At 38.1% G+C, this 20,676-nt stretch overlaps 3 protein-coding genes across 4 annotated transcripts; 1 reads left to right on the top strand and 2 right to left on the bottom strand.

Annotated features, from left to right (window-relative positions):
• Nucleotides 1–41: 41 nt before the first annotated feature.
• Nucleotides 42–10,871, bottom strand: LOC133741050 (brefeldin A-inhibited guanine nucleotide-exchange protein 1). 2 transcript variants are annotated; one of them, XM_062168983.1, is made up of 11 exons: nucleotides 9,588–10,871; nucleotides 8,311–8,628; nucleotides 6,673–7,003; nucleotides 5,985–6,410; nucleotides 4,970–5,262; nucleotides 4,158–4,431; nucleotides 3,403–3,905; nucleotides 2,721–3,042; nucleotides 2,035–2,395; nucleotides 1,018–1,700; nucleotides 42–690 (listed from the first exon to the last, which is right to left on the bottom strand). In XM_062168983.1, exons 1-11 carry the CDS (start codon nucleotides 10,628–10,630, stop codon nucleotides 82–84), a joined length of 5,163 nt encoding a protein of 1,720 aa, XP_062024967.1. In that variant the 5' UTR covers nucleotides 10,631–10,871; the 3' UTR covers nucleotides 42–81. The 2 variants fall into 2 exon arrangements, with proteins under 2 accessions (XP_062024967.1, XP_062024968.1); XM_062168984.1 differs by lacking the exon at nucleotides 9,588–10,871 and having other exon boundaries at nucleotides 6,673–7,013; nucleotides 8,311–8,479.
• Nucleotides 10,872–14,394: 3,523 nt separating this feature from the next.
• Nucleotides 14,395–15,736, top strand: LOC133738684 (pentatricopeptide repeat-containing protein At1g62350). Its single transcript, XM_062166266.1, has 2 exons — nucleotides 14,395–14,791; nucleotides 15,077–15,736. Exons 1-2 carry the CDS (start codon nucleotides 14,441–14,443, stop codon nucleotides 15,476–15,478), a joined length of 753 nt encoding a protein of 250 aa, XP_062022250.1. The 5' UTR covers nucleotides 14,395–14,440; the 3' UTR covers nucleotides 15,479–15,736.
• Nucleotides 15,737–17,237: 1,501 nt separating this feature from the next.
• LOC133738763 (expansin-A16) lies at nucleotides 17,238–19,112 on the bottom strand. The gene is made up of 3 exons (XM_062166362.1): nucleotides 18,648–19,112; nucleotides 17,897–18,215; nucleotides 17,238–17,805 (listed from the first exon to the last, which is right to left on the bottom strand). The coding sequence occupies exons 1-3, from the start codon at nucleotides 18,781–18,783 to the stop codon at nucleotides 17,502–17,504; spliced, it is 759 nt and encodes a 252-aa protein (XP_062022346.1). The 5' UTR covers nucleotides 18,784–19,112; the 3' UTR covers nucleotides 17,238–17,501.
• Nucleotides 19,113–20,676: the final 1,564 nt, after the last annotated feature.

Here is a 20,676-nt window from a genome sequence, read left to right as displayed (position 1 = left end):
ACTCCAGCCGGTTATAAAAGAAGATTGTGACTCTGTGATGGTATGCGAAAAGTATATCACTAATAAAATAGTCATATAAAGTCATTCCATTATTATTGCGCCTATACATGACTGGAATATGTTGCTTAGAACATGTTGAACTTCTCCCGAAGTGTGCTCACTCTTCACAAGATCTACCAACAAAGGAAATAACTGAGAAACGTGCCTCCTAAATGAAACCTTTTCCAAACCACTCAATGCCTGCAATGCCGAGACGGCTAAGAAAGTCCTGGTAGCCAATTCCTCCTTTTTTGCTGTACCCAAAGGAAGAATCCAGTGCAAAACTGGCTGACCAGTAGGCTTCTGCTCAGAAGAATGAAGCTCAGTACACTTTAGGTATATCTGCAATATGTTTTCACAGACTGCCACAAGTTTAGCTTCTATGTCCATTTCCTTGGAAAGAGATGGATCATCCACAAGTGCGTTTTGGAGGAAGTTAAGATAGTTTTTGTAAGATTCATTCTCAAAATGAACAATAGGTGGTGCAGTGAGTTCTAGGATGGAACACACTTTTTCCAGCTTCTTCTGCAGAATTGTCTCAGAGTTCAGTTGGTGCGCGTGCGATGCCACAAGAGAATATACTTCAAGAAGAACTGCAATGTTAGCAGCTGACAAGGTTTCTAGGTTTATTTTGTACAAATCAGCAGCGACCTGAAAAGAAAAAGGACAAGAAAATGAAATGGCATATTAAAAAAAAAATCGCATTAGAAGTCCAATTGTGTTTACAAGTAAAACTTCACACAGATATAGTTCACTATCTAAATTTAGCTACTTAGTCGCAGTATTTTTGGAACATGATGGAAAAGATTACTAGTAATATCAAGGCTAAAGCATATACTAGGGCACAGCTAGCTGTTACTGATATTTGGTATCATACTTCTAAAACCAAATCAAATCTTGTTGCCTTCATTAAAAGAAGTTCCACAAGAAATCAAACTAAGCAAAAAATCTGTATTAATACAAGGGGAGAAAGGAAACCTGTAAGATGAGTAGCTGCATAGAAACATGACTCTTGATTCTTGAAACCACATATGAAGCTGTTTGCAAATTATCATCCTCAAGATCCTCATTTGAGTACCCCTGATCAGACAACATATCGATATCACTAAAAGATTCAGAAAGACCAGGAACATTGACATTATCCATGGTTCTCAAGACCTTCAAAAATCCAGGCACTGCAGATGTGGCAGCCTCCTTTAAAGCCAGAAAAATTGCTCTCCATTCATCTTCTGAAAGCCTGTTACCCACCTCACTAGACAAACGCATTAATGCAGCAACTCCTGCGGTAGCAGGACCCTGAATGGGACTTCTGATGAGTCCTGTCAGAATGGATATCACACTAGGTAGTTGAGACCTAACAACATCAAAGAAACTGACGAACAGATCTATGAGGCAATCCGCCGCAACAGCTGAAGTTTCAGAATCCCATGTACTTCCTTCAGGACGTGGGGACATCGAAATTGGCGAGGACTGGTCATTTTTCATTTCTGTATCTTTCTTATCACTGACACCATTAAATATGGGGAAAATAACAGAATTGAAAACCGCAGTCCAAAACAGGTGTGAGAAAAGATGACCATGGTCCTTTAGAATGTTGAAAAGAACTTCCAAGGATCCTTTCCTGATAGCTGATCTAGGATCAGATGTTAGTTTGGACAAACCTGCAATAATAACAGAATATCAATCTTATGAAAGAGCTGAAATATTTAGGCAAGGCTATGTTTTTTCATAAAATTTGAAGACCATGCTATTGATAAATTATAGTCCTTTAAGCATACTATGATCCTTCTGGTCAAATTCCCTCCCAACAATCACATAATAATTTTTCATATGCCTATGGCTTAAGAAGGCAATCTAGCTGAAGCTTGGGTGCATGTTAAGTGGCAAAGTTGTATGGGCCTGCGGGTGCGTGCACATGCATGTGCATCTGTAGTAGTGCGATCTACAATGCTAAGAGATTGTAGCACTTTCTCAAAAAACAGCTTTAAAATATACCTGTTAGCAATGGAACCCAAAATGATGTATGATCATCTTTATCATTGAAATTCTCAACAGTTGAGGCACCTTCACTTGCGCTAGGACTTGAAGAACCATCAATCTCACTGTTCTTATTGTAAACAAGGCCTCCTTCTGCAAGTTTGACGGCACAGAAACGCAGAAACGCAATAGCATTGAGGCTAACATCACTATTGAATCTGCTATTTGTGAAGGTTAAGAGGCATCTAACACAATCAGTAAAAGTCAATGTCTCTGTCTCAGTTATGTAAGGGAAATACTCTCTGACTATCTTTTCCATGGTCTCAAAGGCCAACAAGACTATATTTTTCCTCTCATCAGCAGCAGCAATTGTGAAAACCTGACAACAGAACAACATCACATTATAGTCGACAACTTTAAACAATCAACTGATGAAGTAACTAGATGAAATACCAGACAACCATACTTCGTCATGCTCCATGATCAAAGTTTTGCAAATAACTACATAAAACTAACAAGCTCTGCATAAATATACCCAAGCTTACCTTGATATATAAAGCTAACATGAAAGCATACAGATACTAAGGTACTACTGATGCTAAAAGGATTTGAATAGTTTGCCAGTCACAAATCTTTAAATGATTGTTCCCACCAACTGAGTTTAATATGTAGCACAACAAATCAAAATAAAGATTTTAACATACCATAAAAACACTTTTCCAGCCAGATTTCACATTATTGACCCGGCTGAGGACCATTTGTGAAATGCACCGAACTATTAATTCCCTAATTTCTGTAGAGCTGCTTTTCTGCATAACAATCACAAATGGTCTTAAAAATTCATTCTGGAAATTGTAATTTGCCAGCTCCTCACGCTCTAAGAATTTCATAGCAAGCTGACGCAAGGAATCCATCACAAATATTGCAACTGAAAGATTCTCTGACAAGCCAACTGATACAAAGAAATCTGACAGTACATTCCATATTCGAGACCACACTAATCTGATGCGGTTCATATTATAATGCCTGCAAATACAAATATTCAGTTTTGATTAGCAAAATCCACCCAACTTCTGTATTCAGATAGAGTTGCAAAGCGCATCATCACAAAAATAGCCAAGAATGCAGATATATATATATATATATATATATATATATATATATATATATATATATATATAGAGAGAGAGAGAGAGAGAGAGAGAGACTAGTGTATCAAATCTGCTAAAAATATCACACGTGGGGAGAGAGGGGGGTGGGTTAAGTTCTACATGAAAAGATCACATGAAACTATTTAAATAGAAAATCTTGTAATTTGGTGACTTTGACTACTCAAAAAAAAATCATTGCAGCAGAATCCTATAAGAAATGGAGAAAGAATCTTACGCTATTTCAACTATTTTTGTGAGGCTGAAAACACGAGGATCTGTTGGAGACTGCAATTCTGACATGGAAACTTTACATAAGGACTTCACAAAAGCAACTATGGCTTCACTGTTCAAGCTTTGGCTATGAGCAAATACATGGTTCAACTCAAAATTCCCAATCTGATCCAGCAAATTCAAATTCGAAATAAAATTATTAATCTGTTCTGGAGATACCAGTCCCGAAGTGTTGATTCCAATACTAGTGCTATCATATGAACCCCCACGAACAACAGCCATCACAGCTGGATTCTGGATAGTTCCTTTTTTCTTTAGAGAAGCAAAACCAATAGGCTTTGGTGATTTGTCATCCGCTTCAACATTAGATCCGCTGAAAAAGGTTGCATCAGTAGGTGCGCCCTCACCCAACAGTTGCAGATGCTCAATTCGGGAAAGGCATGTTAATATGTGCTCCCATGCTTCCTGAAGATGATTACCATCTTCAACGGCGATTGCTATTATTGCCTGTATACAGCAAATATTTAGGTAAAGCTGATATACAAGGACAATCCAGTGAGTCTAACTGAGCCATACATTTAACATGAACTGAAAGTAATACATAAAATTTAATGATATATTCCACCTGGAACGATCTAAGCACTCATAATCTCTTCAATATTATCAATACAAATACAATTAACATGTTTTCCAAGAAAATCCATATCTGCAAAAGATTTTGGAAAATACAAGTACAACACGATATACTAAATAACATACCTTCACAGCGTCAACATTCTTTTGCCTCATATCTGCAGCATTATGTAGATAAGTAAACTTTGCCATTGATGTGACAAATGCATCTCTCTGGGTCTGCATTCCCATCAGAGCAGTAACATGAATTGCATGTCGGAAACCCAGTAAGCATTGAGCAGTAGCAAGCCTGTCATCACTTTGGTCCAGAGTCACACTGAATGCGGCCAGCATAGGACCCCAGCAGGCCTCCACCATGAACCTCAATATGGCCACATCTGTCACAGAATGATAAACAGACCTGCAGACCAAGCAATAATGAATTCCAAAATATTACAAGACTCGAATAGGCAGACAACAGCTGTCCAATTGATCTCTGATCTCAGGTCTCAAACCAAATCAGCAAAGCCATAGTCTTGACTGAGATCAATTACTTCAATTTCCATAATGAAAGACAGATTTACGAGCAGTGAGCGTTTAGTATTGACTTTCAACCTACCACTCTCATGTTCCTTTGTATGAGACAAAGTATATACAAAACAGAGTTGAATTGCAACCCGACATAATAAGAATCTGTCTCACATTATTGTATAATATTAAACTGAATCCAAGAAAGTATGATACTTGCCAAGAAAAGAAATTAGAAAGTAAGATACGAATTCAGCAAAAACAAATATCATTAGATATTATCATATAGCTAAACCAGTACTGCACTTTCTCACTTTTGCATGCTTGATCAGTCTACTAGTCTAGTAATAAGTCAAACACCCTGAGTAACAACTTAGAATCCATGAATATAGTTAAAACAGTCATCTCTAATAGTAGTCATCTTAACTTACTCTGATTTCCCTGACTTCGCCTTAAATTGCTCTTGGATGTCCTTTATAAGAAGCCCATTTGCACCCAACGCTTTTTCTTCAGTCTGCTTCCCAGTTACTAGATTCAAGATACCATCCAGGCCCAATAATTTGTTAAAGCTGTTTTCCTGCTTGCTCTGTGGTACAGAAGAGTCAGCCTTCATCTTAATTTCATTTTTAACAATCTGATCATATAGTGCACCAAGATATTCCTCAGGTAGATCCTTGCCATCATCTATTCCTCGGTTGTTACGTATGAAATCGGCCTTGGTCATCTGGATAATCAGCCAATGCAGTATCAGCACACAGATTCGTTTTCTATTTAGGAATTTGAATTCTTTAAGAGAGAACAGAATGTACAAAGCAGGGTTAATGAATCAACTGAACTTCAAATATTTTAGCTGAAAAACCAAACAACAGCTCCCTAACAAGAAATAAAAAAGGAAACAACAGCTCCCCAATTTAAATTAGCAAAAAAAAAAAAAAATCCCTAAACTCTGGATCTTTGAAGGCCATAAAGAACCTAAGAATTGAATCCTCTCCCACAGAATACAAGCAGTTTAAATCAATTTTATTTATCCATTCTAGAATAACATTTAAAATTTCTACAAGTAGAACTGGTAGTATCCCGCAATCACCTCCTCCTTCAAAAAAAAAAAAAAAAAAAACAAGAACAAAAGAAAATCAAAAATGGAAAATGATAAGTTGACAGAATAATATTTTTATCTGTAAAAAAAATGATGGAATAAAGAGTAATGATGTTATTATAAAGAAATGGATTTGACCCCTTGATAATTACAAGTAGAAGATAATATAGACAAACCACATCTTGGGAAACAACAATCAATAGGAGTCTAGGAGATGATGCTAAGAAGGAAACCAAAAAATTTGAACATTCACCCCAGATGTTTTGATATGGAACAAAATGCCAAAAGCATGGCCCAAAACTTGATACTATTTGACATAAAACCAAAAAAATACAGGTTATACTACAAACCTTATCTTTAACCATGATATTATGGGCATCCGTGTTGAGCATTATCACAGAGTATGCAAGGACATAAGCAGTATCTGCACTAGTAAATGAATTCGGACTGCATTTACAATAACGCTCAGCAAACTTCTCCATGATTCGGTCAATTTTCTGTGCTTCTCCAGGTAACTTGAACCCCCGCAGGAAAAACCTAATTGCTTCACCAAAATCCATCCCTTTGAAATTAAAGGAATCTACATAAGCATGCATAACTTTTAGAGAAAATTCTTCCCTTTCACCCAAATAGTCACCGATCATGGTTTCATTTAGGCCCGCAGTGTTGTTCTTCAAGAAAGAAGCCACATCTGCTGGAGAACCCCCAATTTTTTTGGTGCTTATCAGAAACTCAATGCCCTTGGAAGGTTTCCTATTGAACAGTGAGATACCTTTCTGCATTGAAAACAAAGAGATTGTCACTCAAGGGAGAGCCAGGCTTATTCCTGGAAAGACAAAAGCACAAAAACACCAGACACAGAAGATAAGGACGGGAAATTGATATATCCCAAATACCAATCAACTGATATGAAAAACAACCATGAAAGTCACACTGCATAATGAGTGGATACTCTTGCATTTTACAGAGTCTCCGCCTGTAAATGAGGAGAATATAGCAGTGAAAATATAGCCCCACACAAGTAAAGCAGAGCTCAACCTGCAGTTCAAGTTTAAAAGCTCGACGTTGCTCGAGAGTTGCAGCATCTGAACTTCCTTCTGGATGTACTTCATTGTCTAAAGCGGTTCCTTCTTCACCGTTTAGGGTCAATTGATTCTCTGTTTTCTCTGATGTAGTGTCACTCTCATTGGTCTTTGGCAGATAGGAGTCTCCCAGTCTCTGTCGGTCCATCCAAGCTCCCATTGACTTAATGATGTTAACCAAGCACTTCACTGATTCATGTCGGAAAGTAATATCCTGAACTGGAGATAATGTTGTTGTTGAACCAGAAGGCGGACCTAGAGCAGTTTTCAGAAGGCCGTTGACAATCCTGCAAACATCTGATGGAATTATAAGGGTTTTAATACATTTTACAAAAAAACACAATGCATAAGGAATGACATTTAAAAAGGTGAAATATGCATAGAGAGAGAGAGAGAGAGATTCCACCATACAATGAGTACTAAGCTTGATCAAATGAAGTATAAATACTATCAAAACAGGAAGAAAAATTGGGTTTGAGCTAGACCTGGGGCAATATCAATCCTTAAATTGTTTGAAACTAAAGCATGTTTCAAAGCTCTACACCTGAGTTTAATTTCAATAGCAAAAGGACACCAGACTAGCTTTAAAAAATATATAAAAAAACAAAAACAAAAACAAAAGATAAATAAAGTATGCTACAGTAGATCCTTAATGATAAAAGTGTTTTTTTTTTCCATGGGTGTTAGAAAGAGAACAGATTTTTTTAATTTCAAAAGTAATATCTCTAAAGAAAAAGGTCCAAGCAGACTGATTAAAAAACATATTTGTAATTTGGAGATTTCAAATTGAGGTTCTGAACTCTCATTCAGACAGAAACTTGAGAGAAAAACATCCAAGCAGACTGATTGAAAAACAATTCTCCTGCTACATGCACCCAACTTTAATCCTTGGACACTCTAATAAGTAATAACTAATTAACTATTTTGGAGATATGTTGTTGCTTCTTACTGCATAAGTTCTGACCCTCTGAAAGTGTTTAATGTATTAAAAATTTGTTTTTCTTTCCATGATCTTATCATTCTCTGAACAAGAAAAATAAGACTAGGGAAAACAAATATTGAAGTTCAAAGTATTATTTCTAAATGCATTTTATAATCTTAACTATTAATCATAATCTAGTTGAAATAATAAAACACAGTCATTTGGAAATTTCAAGTAGAGGTTTCAGACTATCACTCAAGACAGAATCTCAAGAGGAAAACATTCAAGCAGACTGACTGAAAAACAATTTTTCCTCTACATAGGATACAAGGAACCAACATTTTCCTTGGATCTCACACTAAAATATATTATGGAGATATTTTATTGCTTCTTACTGCATAAGTTCTCAACCTCTTAAAGTCTCGGTCTCATTTGAAACAAAGGCACCCCAATTATGCAACCTAGGTCATGAGTGCAGTTATGATACAAAAAACTGTATCTCCTAATTAGAATTCAACTCTCTCCAAAGGTTGTTATTTATGTGAGCTCTGAATGGCAAACTATAACATGTTACTTATCGCAAAACCAACAATAATTAGCTACCAAAAGAAAATGTTTGTTCTAATAGCATCTCAGTATGCAAGTAAGATCTGCAACAGACAAGTGCAATACCTTTCGAAAATGTTTGGAGAATCCACATCACAGTCAAAGTTGACAAAAATGTCAATGATAATCTGTGGATCCTGAGAGATCTTCTCTAATAAATTGAGGACCGTCATTTTCTGCAAGAAACTAGGCTGGAGAACATTCTCAAGCACGCGTAAGACGAGCATGGGAAAAAATATACCGATTTCTGCTTTCAACCCTGATCTAAATTTCGATAACAAGCTCGTGAAAATAGAACACTGGAGCTGGAAAATAGCCATAACTGACAGCGCACTGTTTTTTAGCAATGATAAGCATAGGAACTGCTTGATGCCATTGAGAAACCTGCCAAGAAAATGAAACTATCAGGTTCCTCACAAGTAATTCATAAAAATAGCTGCAAAATGTGACTGAAAAAAACAGGATCTTCTACATCAATATATCAGAAACAATACGCATCAGATGAAAAATGAGCAACAGATACGTATTTAGCTTTTGATCCTCTTCTTACTCCAGTCTTTAAAATGACATCCGTCGAACTTAGTTTTTTATAATAAAGACATAACTAGGCTCAAGAGTGATGCTTATTATAACTATTCTGTATTTTAATAGCTCAAAATGACATATAAATGGGTAGCATCCACAGTATCCACCCAACTCCCAAATAAAAGGTATGCTGGTGTAAGTGAAGGAATATAATTATTCTTTTTTCTCTGTGTAAATGATGTTAAATCACTATAAAGTCCTTAACAACAAAAAAATGCCACTTGAAGCGCCATAAATCATTGCTTTATAAAAGTGCCTGTATTGCATATGAATCCATTATACATTGCTTAGTCACTAGTTTAATTTCCCTCGATCTCCATATATACGCCTAAAGCAAAATGAAAGAAACAGAAACAACAGGCATTGCTCAGTCACTAGTTCACCATCACAGCTGGTTCATATTTTAGCTTGCACTAATATCACTGCTCAGTCACTAATTTTCCACTATACCAGATTCAGATAATTGCTTACACTAGTATACATGAATTCATCATACATTGCTTACTCACTAGTTAATATTATGACAGAATCAGAAACAACAACAGGCATCCATATTGCTAAGTCACTTTCCTCAGTTACTAGACCGGATTCATTTATTAGTTTGCCACTGATTATGAATCCATTATACATTGCTTAGTCACTAGATTAAATTGCCTCATCTCCAAAAAAGCAAAATGACAGAAACAGAAACAACAACAGGCGTCTACTAGAGTTATGAGATAAAATTAGATGCAATAAAATTAGATCCGATCACTTGCCTGTCATTAGAGAGCCAAATAGGACCCCCATTGTCCATAACCACCTTCAGAAGCTCCAACGACAATATTTTACCCCTCAATAGTATTTGATCATCAGAGTGCTCCTGTGACGAGAACTTCATCGACAACTTACACAAATTCTTAAACAAAAGAAATCCATCATCCCGAATCTTACTACTACCACCTCCCTCGCCAGATTCAGCTTCATCATTGGACTCTCCAGCCCCCGACTCACCGCGTCCAGCGGCGGCATTTCCATTTTGCAATCTCCTGGGGGCCCGAGCCGCCATTTTGATACCATCAGGACCCCCATAACTAGCTTCCATAACCTCATTGATGAAATTCTGGCAGAACATAATGGAGCTCCCTTCATTCAGATTCTTATCAGTAAATTCCAGCAATTCGCTGACCGAAACCCTGGAGATGGTGACGTACATAGCATCGGCCTCCACTCTGGTGAAGACGATGACCATAATCTGAGCCAAAACCGACTTGGCACAGATCTGATTGGTCCCATTCAATCCACCAAGGTACACATTATAACAAGTCCTCACAATACTCACCAAGCAGTCCCCTCTGATCGCCACTAACGGCGATCTAACGGCGGCGAGCAGAACCTTGAGGACGGCGAGCTCGATCGCCTCGTCGCCCAGGCCGCCGCACTTGCAGACGGAGTCGATGAGCTTGAAGAGGACGAACTTGGGGGCGGCGGCGTCGATCTGGCCGCGGAAGAGGCCGAGGGAGAAGAGCTTGAAGGCGCATTCGAGGGCGGGCTCGACGACCTTGGCGTGGGCGGAGTCGACGGCGAGGAGGAGGGGGGCGAGGACGGACTCGGCGTCGGGGAAGAGGAAGCCGACGATGGGGGAGTTGGGGTCGTTGAGGGGGGAGTCGGAGAGGGAGTCGAGCTTGTCGAGGGCGGATTTGCAGGCGGAGACCAAATGGGAGTGCTTGCGCCAGGCGGCGTTCTTGATGATTTTGTCGAGGGAGGGGCCGAGGAGGCGGCCGGCGCGTGAAACCCCGCCTAGGGTTTGAGAAGCCGACATTGACGAAGAATCTGGATTAGTGGCAGGAGGAGGACCATAAGGGCCGGATCTGTGGGTTTGATTGGTGCATTGATCTGAGAAATGAGGTTAGATTTGAGAGAGAGAAAGTGTAAATGGTTTCGTCATGAGCTTGATTCGTTGGTTGTTGCCTGAAGGAAGGAAGGAAGGAGGGAGGGGCCTGAGCCGACAATTGCGTAATCGGAATTTTCTAATAGGGACTGTGTGTGTGTCTAAAGCTTCATTGGTATGTCTCTATGTCATTTGCCTTGCGTATTCTAACTAGTGACTACGTATACCTTTGACCCAAATTCCCAAAACAATAATATACGTATTTTCTATGGATGTTTTTCTTTTCTTTAGGTCAAAATGAATAATAATTTTTAAATATTTTTCTTTTTTTGAAGAAAAAAAAAATGTTCACTATTTTCTTTCATACTTTAATATTTTCTTGATATATAGTTTATGTATTTTTCTTTTTTTTGATGAGTTCCATATCTTCTTCTTGCTGTTTCTATCATAAAGGGAAATTACCTTAAAATTCAGTACTAAAAGTCTAATGCGAGATTTGGATCAATGTGGCAATTATAAGTAAAAAGAATAAGATATGGTATTCATAAGGACTTAAGGAGGATCAAACAAGGATAGGATGTTCATTAGATTAGGGAGGAGATAGGATACAAGAGAAAAAGCTAGTGCTTGGTCCAAATCAACTTAGAACTTCATACCATCTATTAAAATTTTATGATTACTTACCGTCTCTCATTGAGTGTCATTTAGTTAATTATTTTATAAAAAAATTCTTTAAAATCATTTTAAAATTAAAATAAATAAATAAAACATTCAAAAATATCAGAATTGAACAAATAAGAGCATCTTTAGCAATGCTAGCCATTTTTGTGTTAAGTTTTAGCTAAAATAGCTAAAAAGTCATTTTAGCTAGTCACTTTAGAAATATGTCTGCATCAATGCTCTCTATTTTAGCTAGTTTTGAATTTATATTATTTTTTAGGATTAAATACTTGTTACTCCTCGTACTTTTCTCTGAAAAACAGTTTGGTCCCTCGCCTTTTAAATTAAACTGAATAGTCCTTATTCTTTCAAATTCTCATATAACAAGTCCAAAATGATCCGAAATGACTATTATGCCCCTCATTTCCTATTTTTATTATTATTTTAATTTTTTTCTCTATTTTTTTAATTTTTCTCCCCTTTTCTTTATATTTTCTCTCTCCCTCCTTCTCTCTCTCCCCTGACCTCTCGCTCCCTCTCTCTTCTTCCCTCTGCAACCACCGGAGAACACCTGCAACCTGATGGCCACCTCCCCCTGATTCAACCCCTCCATCCCTAGCTCCAACGCCTTCATGGCCTCGCCGCGCAACTTGTCGCCGGTCTCTCTGACCCAGCCGAGCTCCTCCTCGACGACTTTGATGCCGGAGAGATCGTACTCGTCGTAGAGCGCCAAGATCTCGCAATGCAGCTGGGCGGCCTTGGCGAGATCGATCTTCTCGAGGTCGGCGGCGAGGTCGAGGAGCTTCTTGGATAGGCGGAGGGTGTGGTGGAGGAGCTCGGAGGTGGCGTGGAGGTTGGAGAGCTGGAGAGTGAGGGCGGTGATGGAGCGGAGGGGGTCGGAGAGCTCAGATCGGGTGTGGACGGAGGATCGGACGGTGGAGAGGGCGTGGTCGGCGTGCTGGAGGGAGGAGAGCTGGGAGAGGAGGTCGAAGTGGCGGGAGAGGACCTCGGGGCGGAGCTGGGACTCGAGGAGGCGGATGGCGTTCTGGAGCTTCTCGGCGGGGGAGCCCGAGGAGAGGACGGCGCTGGTGTTCTCCGGTGGTTGCAGAGGAAGAGAAGAAGAAAAGAGATCGAGGGAGAGAGAGAGAGACCGTGCGGCCAGGAGAGAGGGAGAGAGGGAGGGAGAGAGAAAATTTAAAAAAATAGAGAAAAAAATAAAAAAATAATAAAAATAGGAAATGAGGGGCATAATTGTCATTTCGGATCATTTTGGACTTGTTATATGAGAATTTGAGATAATAAGGACTATTCAGTTTAATTTAAAAGGCGATGGACCAAACTGTTTTTCAGGGAAAAGTACGAGGAGTAACAAGTATTTAATCCTATTTTTTAAATAAAGCTTAAATAGTTTAAATGTATTTATAAATTACATAAAATAACTTAAAATGAATGTTTTAAATTATAGAGAGCTTCATCTAGCTCTCTATATTTAGGAGCGAGATAGCTAAAAGTTGTTATAGAGAGTCACTTAGGAGTCTGATGCAGCTGCTAAATAGATAAAAAGCTAAACATGCTCTCCAAAATAACTAAGGAGCTAAAATAGAGAGTCTGCTAAAGATGCTCTAAAGAGATAATATGTGCTAATTTCAAACTAATGGTATTCCTTGACCAAGAAATTTCTTAGGCATGTCATAGCAAATTAAGGGTCTTTCTAAATGTACCCAGCAAAAATCTATTTACACCCAGCAAATCTATCTTGCATGAAAAGGCAGTTGTATCCTCATATGAAATGACATTAAAAGTCATGATAAATTAAGATAATAACAAAAGAAACCATCAAATTTGAAACTCTTTTTTCTATTTGTACCTAGCATTTCACATTGTTACGTTGTTACTTTGAAAGCTTCGTCTATACATAAGAGCATGTTTCATATTCTATTAATTCAATGCCGATGTAGATTCCAAATAACCTTACCCCTGATTCTATAAGATCAACAAATTATTAGCAGACCAGTGATCGTCCTTCTTAATTGCTGAAGAAATAAGGGGAAGTGAGAAACTGAAACCCAATCAACAGAAACCACCAGATAGCTGAACTTAATTTTCAATGATCCATATGTCTAATACTATAATGACCAAAGTACATTTGAATTCTTCAAATTCTTTCTCTCGCTGTTTCCTTGATAAAAAACAAATGCACAACAACATAGTACATGCACAAACCTTCCCTTTCTATAGCATGAAAGCTTCGAACCACCAAAGCATCTTAAAATCACATAATGATATGATCCAATACAACAATTTGGTTCTACCACACAAACACATACACAAAGAAGAGAGAGAGAGACAGAGGAACCAGAAAAACAACACAATCACTATAATCATGAATACATATAAATAACTCATGTATCAAGTCCATGAAACGGTGATCAAATCGAAGCAGATCATATTTCCAAAAAAAAAAAAAAATCGACGCAGATCATAAGGATGAATTCCTAACAGGAGAAATTGATGTGGAAATTGAACAGAAATACATAAATTGGAAGAAAACAAACGTAAGATGAAGAAATTGCATGGGATTTGCTGGGCGTGTTATTCTGTATTCTCATAAAGTTTTGCTGGGTTTAATTAAACATAAGGGTATTATTGGACAAGTTGTTGGGTGTATTTAGAGATTCTATGATTTTGCTAGGTGTAAAAACTCTGCTGAGTGTACTTAGATATATACTGGGTACATTTAGAAACACCCCAAATTAAACTTCCCTCAAACTTCACAGACTCACTGCTAATCTTGATCATTCCATTTCACCAAATTTATGATAAAAAAAAAAATACAAAATTTAAATAATTTTTCTTTTATCTTGAAAATTAATCAAAAATCGGACCACAAATGTCGGTTCAGTTCATCACTTCATCTTGGTAATACCACGGTTCTGAATCGATTCGGTTCGGTTCGGTTCGGCTCGGTTCGGGTCGGCTTGGTTCGGTTCGTCGGGTTGATCAGACACCGAAAACGCAGGGTATTTATACGACTATCTTCTTCTCCAAAGAGACTGGCTTGGTCAGCAAAAGCCAAACACAATGAGATCCTCTTCCGCACTTCAAACTGTCACCATCTTCAGCTCTCTACCCAAAACCTTCATAGGCTTTAATGCACAGCCACACTCTCAGTATCTGCAACTTTCAAAACCCAAGAGATGTTTACTGATAATAACAATGAGAGACAGAAGCAAGAACCCGAGGCCTTTGCAGAAGGGAAGGAATCTCAGCATCGAAGCCATTCAGACAATTCAAGCTTTGAAGAGAGCCAAGAAAAACGAGGGTCTTATGGAGCAAGTCTTCAATTCTAAGTTCAGGCGCTTATTGAAGCTCGACATGATGGCCGTGCTCAAAGACCTCCTACGCCAAAATGAATGCTTCTTGGCCCTCAAGGTTTGCTCTTTCCAATCTTAATTTCATTTCATTTTCTTTTTTTCAATCTTTGTTTTCTTGAATTTGTCTAAAATAATTGACTTGGGTACTCTTTCGTTTCCTTTATTTCTTTGCTGGAATTGAAGTAGATGATGAATTGCGTACTGAAATGCTTGCATATCAAATTCAGTCCCCCTTCATTTGTTTTGTGATGTATTTTCCTTATAGTGATTATTTGCTTCAGTTTGTTGTTCCTGTATGATGGAGTTGCTGTTCTTGATGTCGTTTTTCCATTGCTTCTTACAGGTCTTTGATGACATTAGAAAGGAGTACTGGTATAAGCCACAGGTTTTGCTTTATGCTGATATGATCAAGGTAATGGCTAGCAATGAATTGTTTGAACAAGTCGAAAATCTATGCTTGTGCTTGAAAAAGGAAACTAATTTACAGCCCGACATTGAGGGTTTTAACGCTCTGTTGACAGCATTAGTAAGTTTTAACCTCCCCATACTTGCTATGGAGTGCTATTACTTGATGAAAGGGGTTGGGTGTGAACCAGATAGATCATCATTTAGAATACTTATTAGAAGTCTAGAATCAATGGGAGAGACAGGTCCTTTAGGTATTGTAAGGCAGGATGCTCAACATTTGTATGGCGAGTCACTGGAGTTTCTAGAGGAGGATGAAGAAATGGCAGTGAGTCAATGATGACTTCGTCGGATATGATTATATGATATTGCCTTGCAAGGAATTTGTATGAAAATCTGGGCCATGATGGATAAAAATATTGATTTCATCTCCCATAGGATAAACTGAGACCGAAGTTCTATGTAAAACTTAGAAGAAGTATGCAATAGCCTAAAAGTTGGGAACGGATCAACTTGGTTCTTTGTAAGACTTAAACACTTTCTGAGTTGGTTCTCATTAACTTTTTTGGTCTGAGTACTCGTTCACTTTGACAAAGTATATTTGCCACTTCTCGGTATATAATAGAATCATGATATAACTTGCCATTGCAAACTCTCTTTTCCTTACCTAACCCATTTGACTCTTTATCAACTTCTTAACACCCCTCATAGCCTGAAAGTTGTAATGTGCTATGTTGGAATCAACCCCTGAATATGTGCTAACAAACATGTAACGGATACAGGAACAACTAATTGTTGTGCTGCTTTTATGAATATCAACCACTTCCTTTTATCTTTTCTAATCTTCTTGATGAGGTTTCTGTCTATATAATGTTCCAGTTTAGGCTAATTTCTGTCTGAGAGGAATCTTACTCGGTTTTAGGATTTTTATACTGAATTGTCTTATATTTACAATTTCTTAGAAAATCGTTGCATACCAGAAGTGATGGAAATTAGATATTACAACTACAAAAATTAGGTTCGCTCATATTGTTTCATTTTTACTGTAGAATCAATAGACTTACTACGACGATACACTGATGATAGCGCTTCTTTGAGGACTGAGAGGCATACATTGTAGGTCTTGGTTTCCTCCTTTTCTCACACACTATCACCATTGTGGGTTCAAAAATGTTTAGCAAGTTGGTTATGGGTATTCTGTCATTTTAAAGTGTTCAAAAATGTTTAGCAGTATCGTTACCCTCCTGTAGTTGTGCACGTATATGTGGCATACAGTTGTTCATTAACAACGTATGTGGATATCCGGTGCAGGCCCTGAAACCGATGCTGCAATACTTTGCTCACTAGGATCATAGTCAGGATCTTCTTCTTGCAAAACTAGAATTGTTTCCACCAGGAAATGATCAAGCGTTATCCAGCCTGGTGAACCCGCTGTTAATTCCCAAGCTTTGGAAGATGATCCCGACTATGATCAAAGTTTTGCTGCATCGTTTTCAGGGCCTGTAGAGTGTAGACCCAGCCTCAGCCCCACCGGTTGTTGATGCACAGTTTCATAAGGGAAACAGAAGAGCATGTCTTTTGGTAACAGTAGCAGACCACTAAACAAATCAAATCTAAGGAAGCTGAAGACCATGGCTGAGATGCCCAGAAGTACCAGCTGCTACTGATGTCAACACAAATGCAGCTGATCTAAAAGGCTGAATAAAGTATCTGCCTTATGCAGCTTCAGCGGGTGTCAATGAATTCTCAATGTAATTCAGTACGAAAAATTGTCAATAAAATATATGGAACATTTTCTATGAATTCCTCTCATGTACACAGACTTCTCCGTCTTTCTGCCACAGAACATTCATTTTTTTGTTGATTTTCCTTTTCATTCCGAATGCACTGCATTTTGACATGTTCTATCATCTTCTGGTTTTTATTGGTGAATGTTAAATACTCTTTTTGAGCCATGGATCTCATGATGATATATGAAAGTTTAGCTTATTTCTTGAAAAAAAAAAAAAAAGTGTAGTTCCAGAATGGGGTAACTTTTGCCTTAGAAGCATTATCTGGTGAACCATCTCCAAACAAAACATATTCACAAAGCAAATACAGCCATTAAAGTCCGAATATAAACAAGAATGCAGTGGCATCACTTTAAATAATTACATGTTCCATCAAGTATTACACGTTCTAATCCTTCTATCATTACGAGACAAAACTGGGACCTCGTATTCCCATTTTTTTTCGACTTTCTTCTACAATTTTCCTTCTTTTTGACCATAACCTAAGCTTTTTAAGGATAGCAGAAAAATTAATGTGACAAGGACTCATGACCAGGAGCAGCGTTCTGTTCTTCAATGCATCTGGTTCCCATACTAGAACTGTTTCCCTTCAAATGTCTGACCAAATTGCCACTTTGGTGGAGCAACATTGTAAGATGTGAGTGTTTTTCCGCTACTGACTGTTACCTCAAAAGAAAGAGGCTGTCCTTGAAGATTGACATTGCTTTGCCAATTCTGACCCCAGTTTCTAGCCATCGGTATCCACCCGGTTCTCGAACCCTTCACCTTCACAGCAAGCACTTCCCCGTCCGAACCTACATTGGTAATCAAGACTTCATGGAAGTGAGAACTTCCACTCATAGTGAATCGCAGCCCTCCAATTCTGTCACACCTCACCCTGCACCAAAATGCATAGACCTTTTTGCTTAGTGCAAGCAATTAAAACCAGAACAAAGAACAGATAATTGTAAACAGCACATCTCCTTTACCTCCTATACTGAACTGGCACAATATCAGCCTTTTTCTTTGCAATTTCAGCAAATGCTGCCTCTGACATCTCAAAGTGTTCCTTGGGGAAATTGCACCAGCCACCATAATCTGCCGAAAGCCCAAAATTCGGTGGACAGAAATCAGTAGCAGTGAGAATAATAGTGGGACTCCCTTGCAGACACCATAAGATGTGGTCAACACATCTCAGCTCATAACAAGCACCACAAGTACTCCCTCTGTTGAACAAAATCCCACTTAGCCCAGCACTGTATTTCCCATAGCTAATCTTGTGAAGGTCCCCATAACCACAAGCTCCTTCTGCAACAAAAATTAAGAATAGACCTCAAGAACCCACTAACAAAGTTGAGAATATGTAAACAAGGAGCAGCTATTTGTAGTCATAAACTTGAAAAATTTGCAAACCCTTGAATAAATTAGACCTTGAGCACCCATTTTAAAGTTGAACACTGAAAACCTGGAACACCCTAAACCCCAAAACCCTTGAAATACTGCAAATTCTTAATAGACCTTGAGAAACCTTCAATGAAATTGAAACCTGTAAACATGGACTAACATTATATAGGCAAAAGCCTGAAACTTTTGCAAATTCCACCATAAAATAGATACCCATTAAGCATTATGTAGTCAAAGATTTGGAGATTTTGCATACAATAGGCCTTGAAAACCCAATATGAAGTGGAAAGCTTGAAACTTTTGCAAAGTTGTTTAGACTAGAAGCAAGAAGAGTACCAGTAATGATAGATCCATCTGTTTCTTTGGTGTATGTTGCAGTAGCAGTCTTCCAATCTTCATCTTGGGCAAGAATGTGGCTGCACAGATGCAATAAAACCAAGCAGAGAAGAACTATGGCTTGAAGGGTTCCCATTTGAGACTATAAGACCTATCAGTGAGAGGTATGTGTGTACTTGAACTGGGTTCCTTTGTGGGTGAAGAAAGCTATCACCTTTCTGTGTCAAATGACCAGAATCTCCTTGCTGAGATGAAGCTAGGCTCGAAGTGAAGCTCTAGTGGAAAAGATGAAGCACTTTGACAAATGGGTGCCTACAATGGCGTCCCTGGTTCACATTGGAGGGCACATTCTCCGAGGGCGAGATTAGGGGTGTGTTGGTCTCTGTACCGGGAAAAGATGGATGCTTTATTTCCTTTTATTTCTTTTTAGCGGGTAATGGAGACTCGGAAAATCTGAAAAGGGGGCTTTGGCGCCTGCATTTGTCTACGCTTCGAGGTTTGTACTGTAGTGATGGGGCAGACAGAGATACGGAAAGCTCGAAAGAAACAAATAGATTTTGGCGTTTGGGATCTTTAAACAAGTATATACAAAACAAAAGCAAATTACCCTTATTGTGTAAATTAAAGTAATTTTGAAGTATCATTTAAGTAACTCATGACATGTTTATTTAATTGGAATTGAGAAACTCATTAATCGAATAAGTTGATTCTCAATGAATTGATTCTTAAACTCAACTCCCTTTTTGGGTTTTAAATTTTGATTCTTGATTTTGAGATGGGATTCACTTTCATTCTAATTCATTCTTGTGTTAGTAAATGTAGGAAAAACATGTTCCGGAATCGACTCTCTTATTCCAATACTCATTCGAAATAAATAAACGTGTCATTAGCATCTATATAAAAGAAACTAATGACAATGAATGATACACATCTCCCTTATGGGAGAGGATCCTCTCCTAAGCAAGATAATCACCTGAGCTTCCTAAGCTTTGAAGCATTATCACTACACGTGGATTTATCAAATCTAACGGTCTATAATTCTTCTTTTCCTTCCGTCACTCTATTCTTTCCTTTCTCTCTCTTATGTTTTTCCTTTCCTTCACTAGTTCACTCCACGTTCTTCTTTTCCTTCACTTTCTCTCTCTTCTGTTCTTCTTCACTCCTTATCAGATGAAATCTTCTTATGACAAAACCTCTCTCTCTGTTAAATCTCTATTTTGCCACATCTAAGCTATCATCTCCCGCTCTAAACAGTATGGGTGTAAATGAGCCGAGTCGGAGCGAATACCAAGGTGATCATGTTCGGCTCATTTGCTTTTTATCGAGCTTGAGCTGGGTTAAAGCTTGAATTTTTTTTCCATGCTCAAGCTCGACTAGGCTTGAATATTTTCCTTAAGCCCGAGCTGAGCTCGGCTCGGCTCGATTTATTGGACGAGTTCGAGCTTGAATAGGTTCAGCTTGGCTCATATGACTTTAAATTTAAAAAATAAAAAAAGGAAGAAGGAAAATTTAAAATAGTAAACCAAATTTGATGTCTAACCATCAAATTTGGATTTATTGTTCTTTATTGTAATATATTTGACTTAAATTCTCATATTCTCTTCCAATTGAAAAGGAAAGTAATAAAAAGAATTAAATATTTGAGATTAGAAAATTTTTATTTTTATTTAGAGAAAAATTCAGGTACCGTCCCTAAACTATGCTGCCAAGGCCAATTTGATACCCGAACTCTCAAAAGTATCAATGTGATACCCAAAGACCTAAATTGGTATCAACGTGATACTTCCGTCAAAATTTTCTAACGGCGCCGTCTGTTTGCTGACGTGGCAAGCACGTGGGTCCCAAAAAAAAGTGAAATGACAAATTTACCCTTTTTTTTTATAGAAAAATTCATCTAACGTCCCCAAACTATTTTGCCAATGCCAATTTGATACCCGAACTCTCAAAAGTATCAATGTGATACCTAAAGACCTAAATTGGTATCAACGTGATTCCTTCTTCTTCTTCTGGGATATTCTTCTTCTTCTTA

The sequence above is a fragment of the Rosa rugosa genome, chromosome 3 (genome assembly GCF_958449725.1).
Source record: "Rosa rugosa chromosome 3, drRosRugo1.1, whole genome shotgun sequence".
Taxonomy (NCBI): domain Eukaryota; kingdom Viridiplantae; phylum Streptophyta; class Magnoliopsida; order Rosales; family Rosaceae; genus Rosa; species Rosa rugosa.
This window is presented reverse-complemented; position numbering and strand designations above follow the sequence as displayed.

Bases quoted from the DNA above. Each gene is read 5' to 3' on its own strand.
- LOC133741050 (XM_062168983.1), bottom strand. From the start codon at position 10,630: ATGTCGGCTTCTCAAACCCTAGGCGGGGTTTCACGCGCCGGCCGCCTC. The intron at 3,043-3,402 runs GTAAGATTCTTT...TTGTATTTGCAG, and splicing joins ACAAAAATAGTTGAAATAGC to GCATTATAATATGAACCGCA. The intron at 2,396-2,720 runs GTATGTTAAAAT...TTCTGTTGTCAG, and splicing joins GCTGGAAAAGTGTTTTTATG to GTTTTCACAATTGCTGCTGC.
- LOC133738684 (XM_062166266.1), top strand. From the start codon at position 14,441: ATGAGATCCTCTTCCGCACTTCAAACTGTCACCATCTTCAGCTCTCTA. The intron at 14,792-15,076 runs GTTTGCTCTTTC...TGCTTCTTACAG, and splicing joins AATGCTTCTTGGCCCTCAAG to GTCTTTGATGACATTAGAAA.
- LOC133738763 (XM_062166362.1), bottom strand. From the start codon at position 18,783: ATGGGAACCCTTCAAGCCATAGTTCTTCTCTGCTTGGTTTTATTGCAT. The intron at 18,216-18,647 runs GTACTCTTCTTG...TTTTTGTTGCAG, and splicing joins AGATGGATCTATCATTACTG to AAGGAGCTTGTGGTTATGGG. The intron at 17,806-17,896 runs GTAAAGGAGATG...ATTTTGGTGCAG, and splicing joins GTGCCAGTTCAGTATAGGAG to GGTGAGGTGTGACAGAATTG.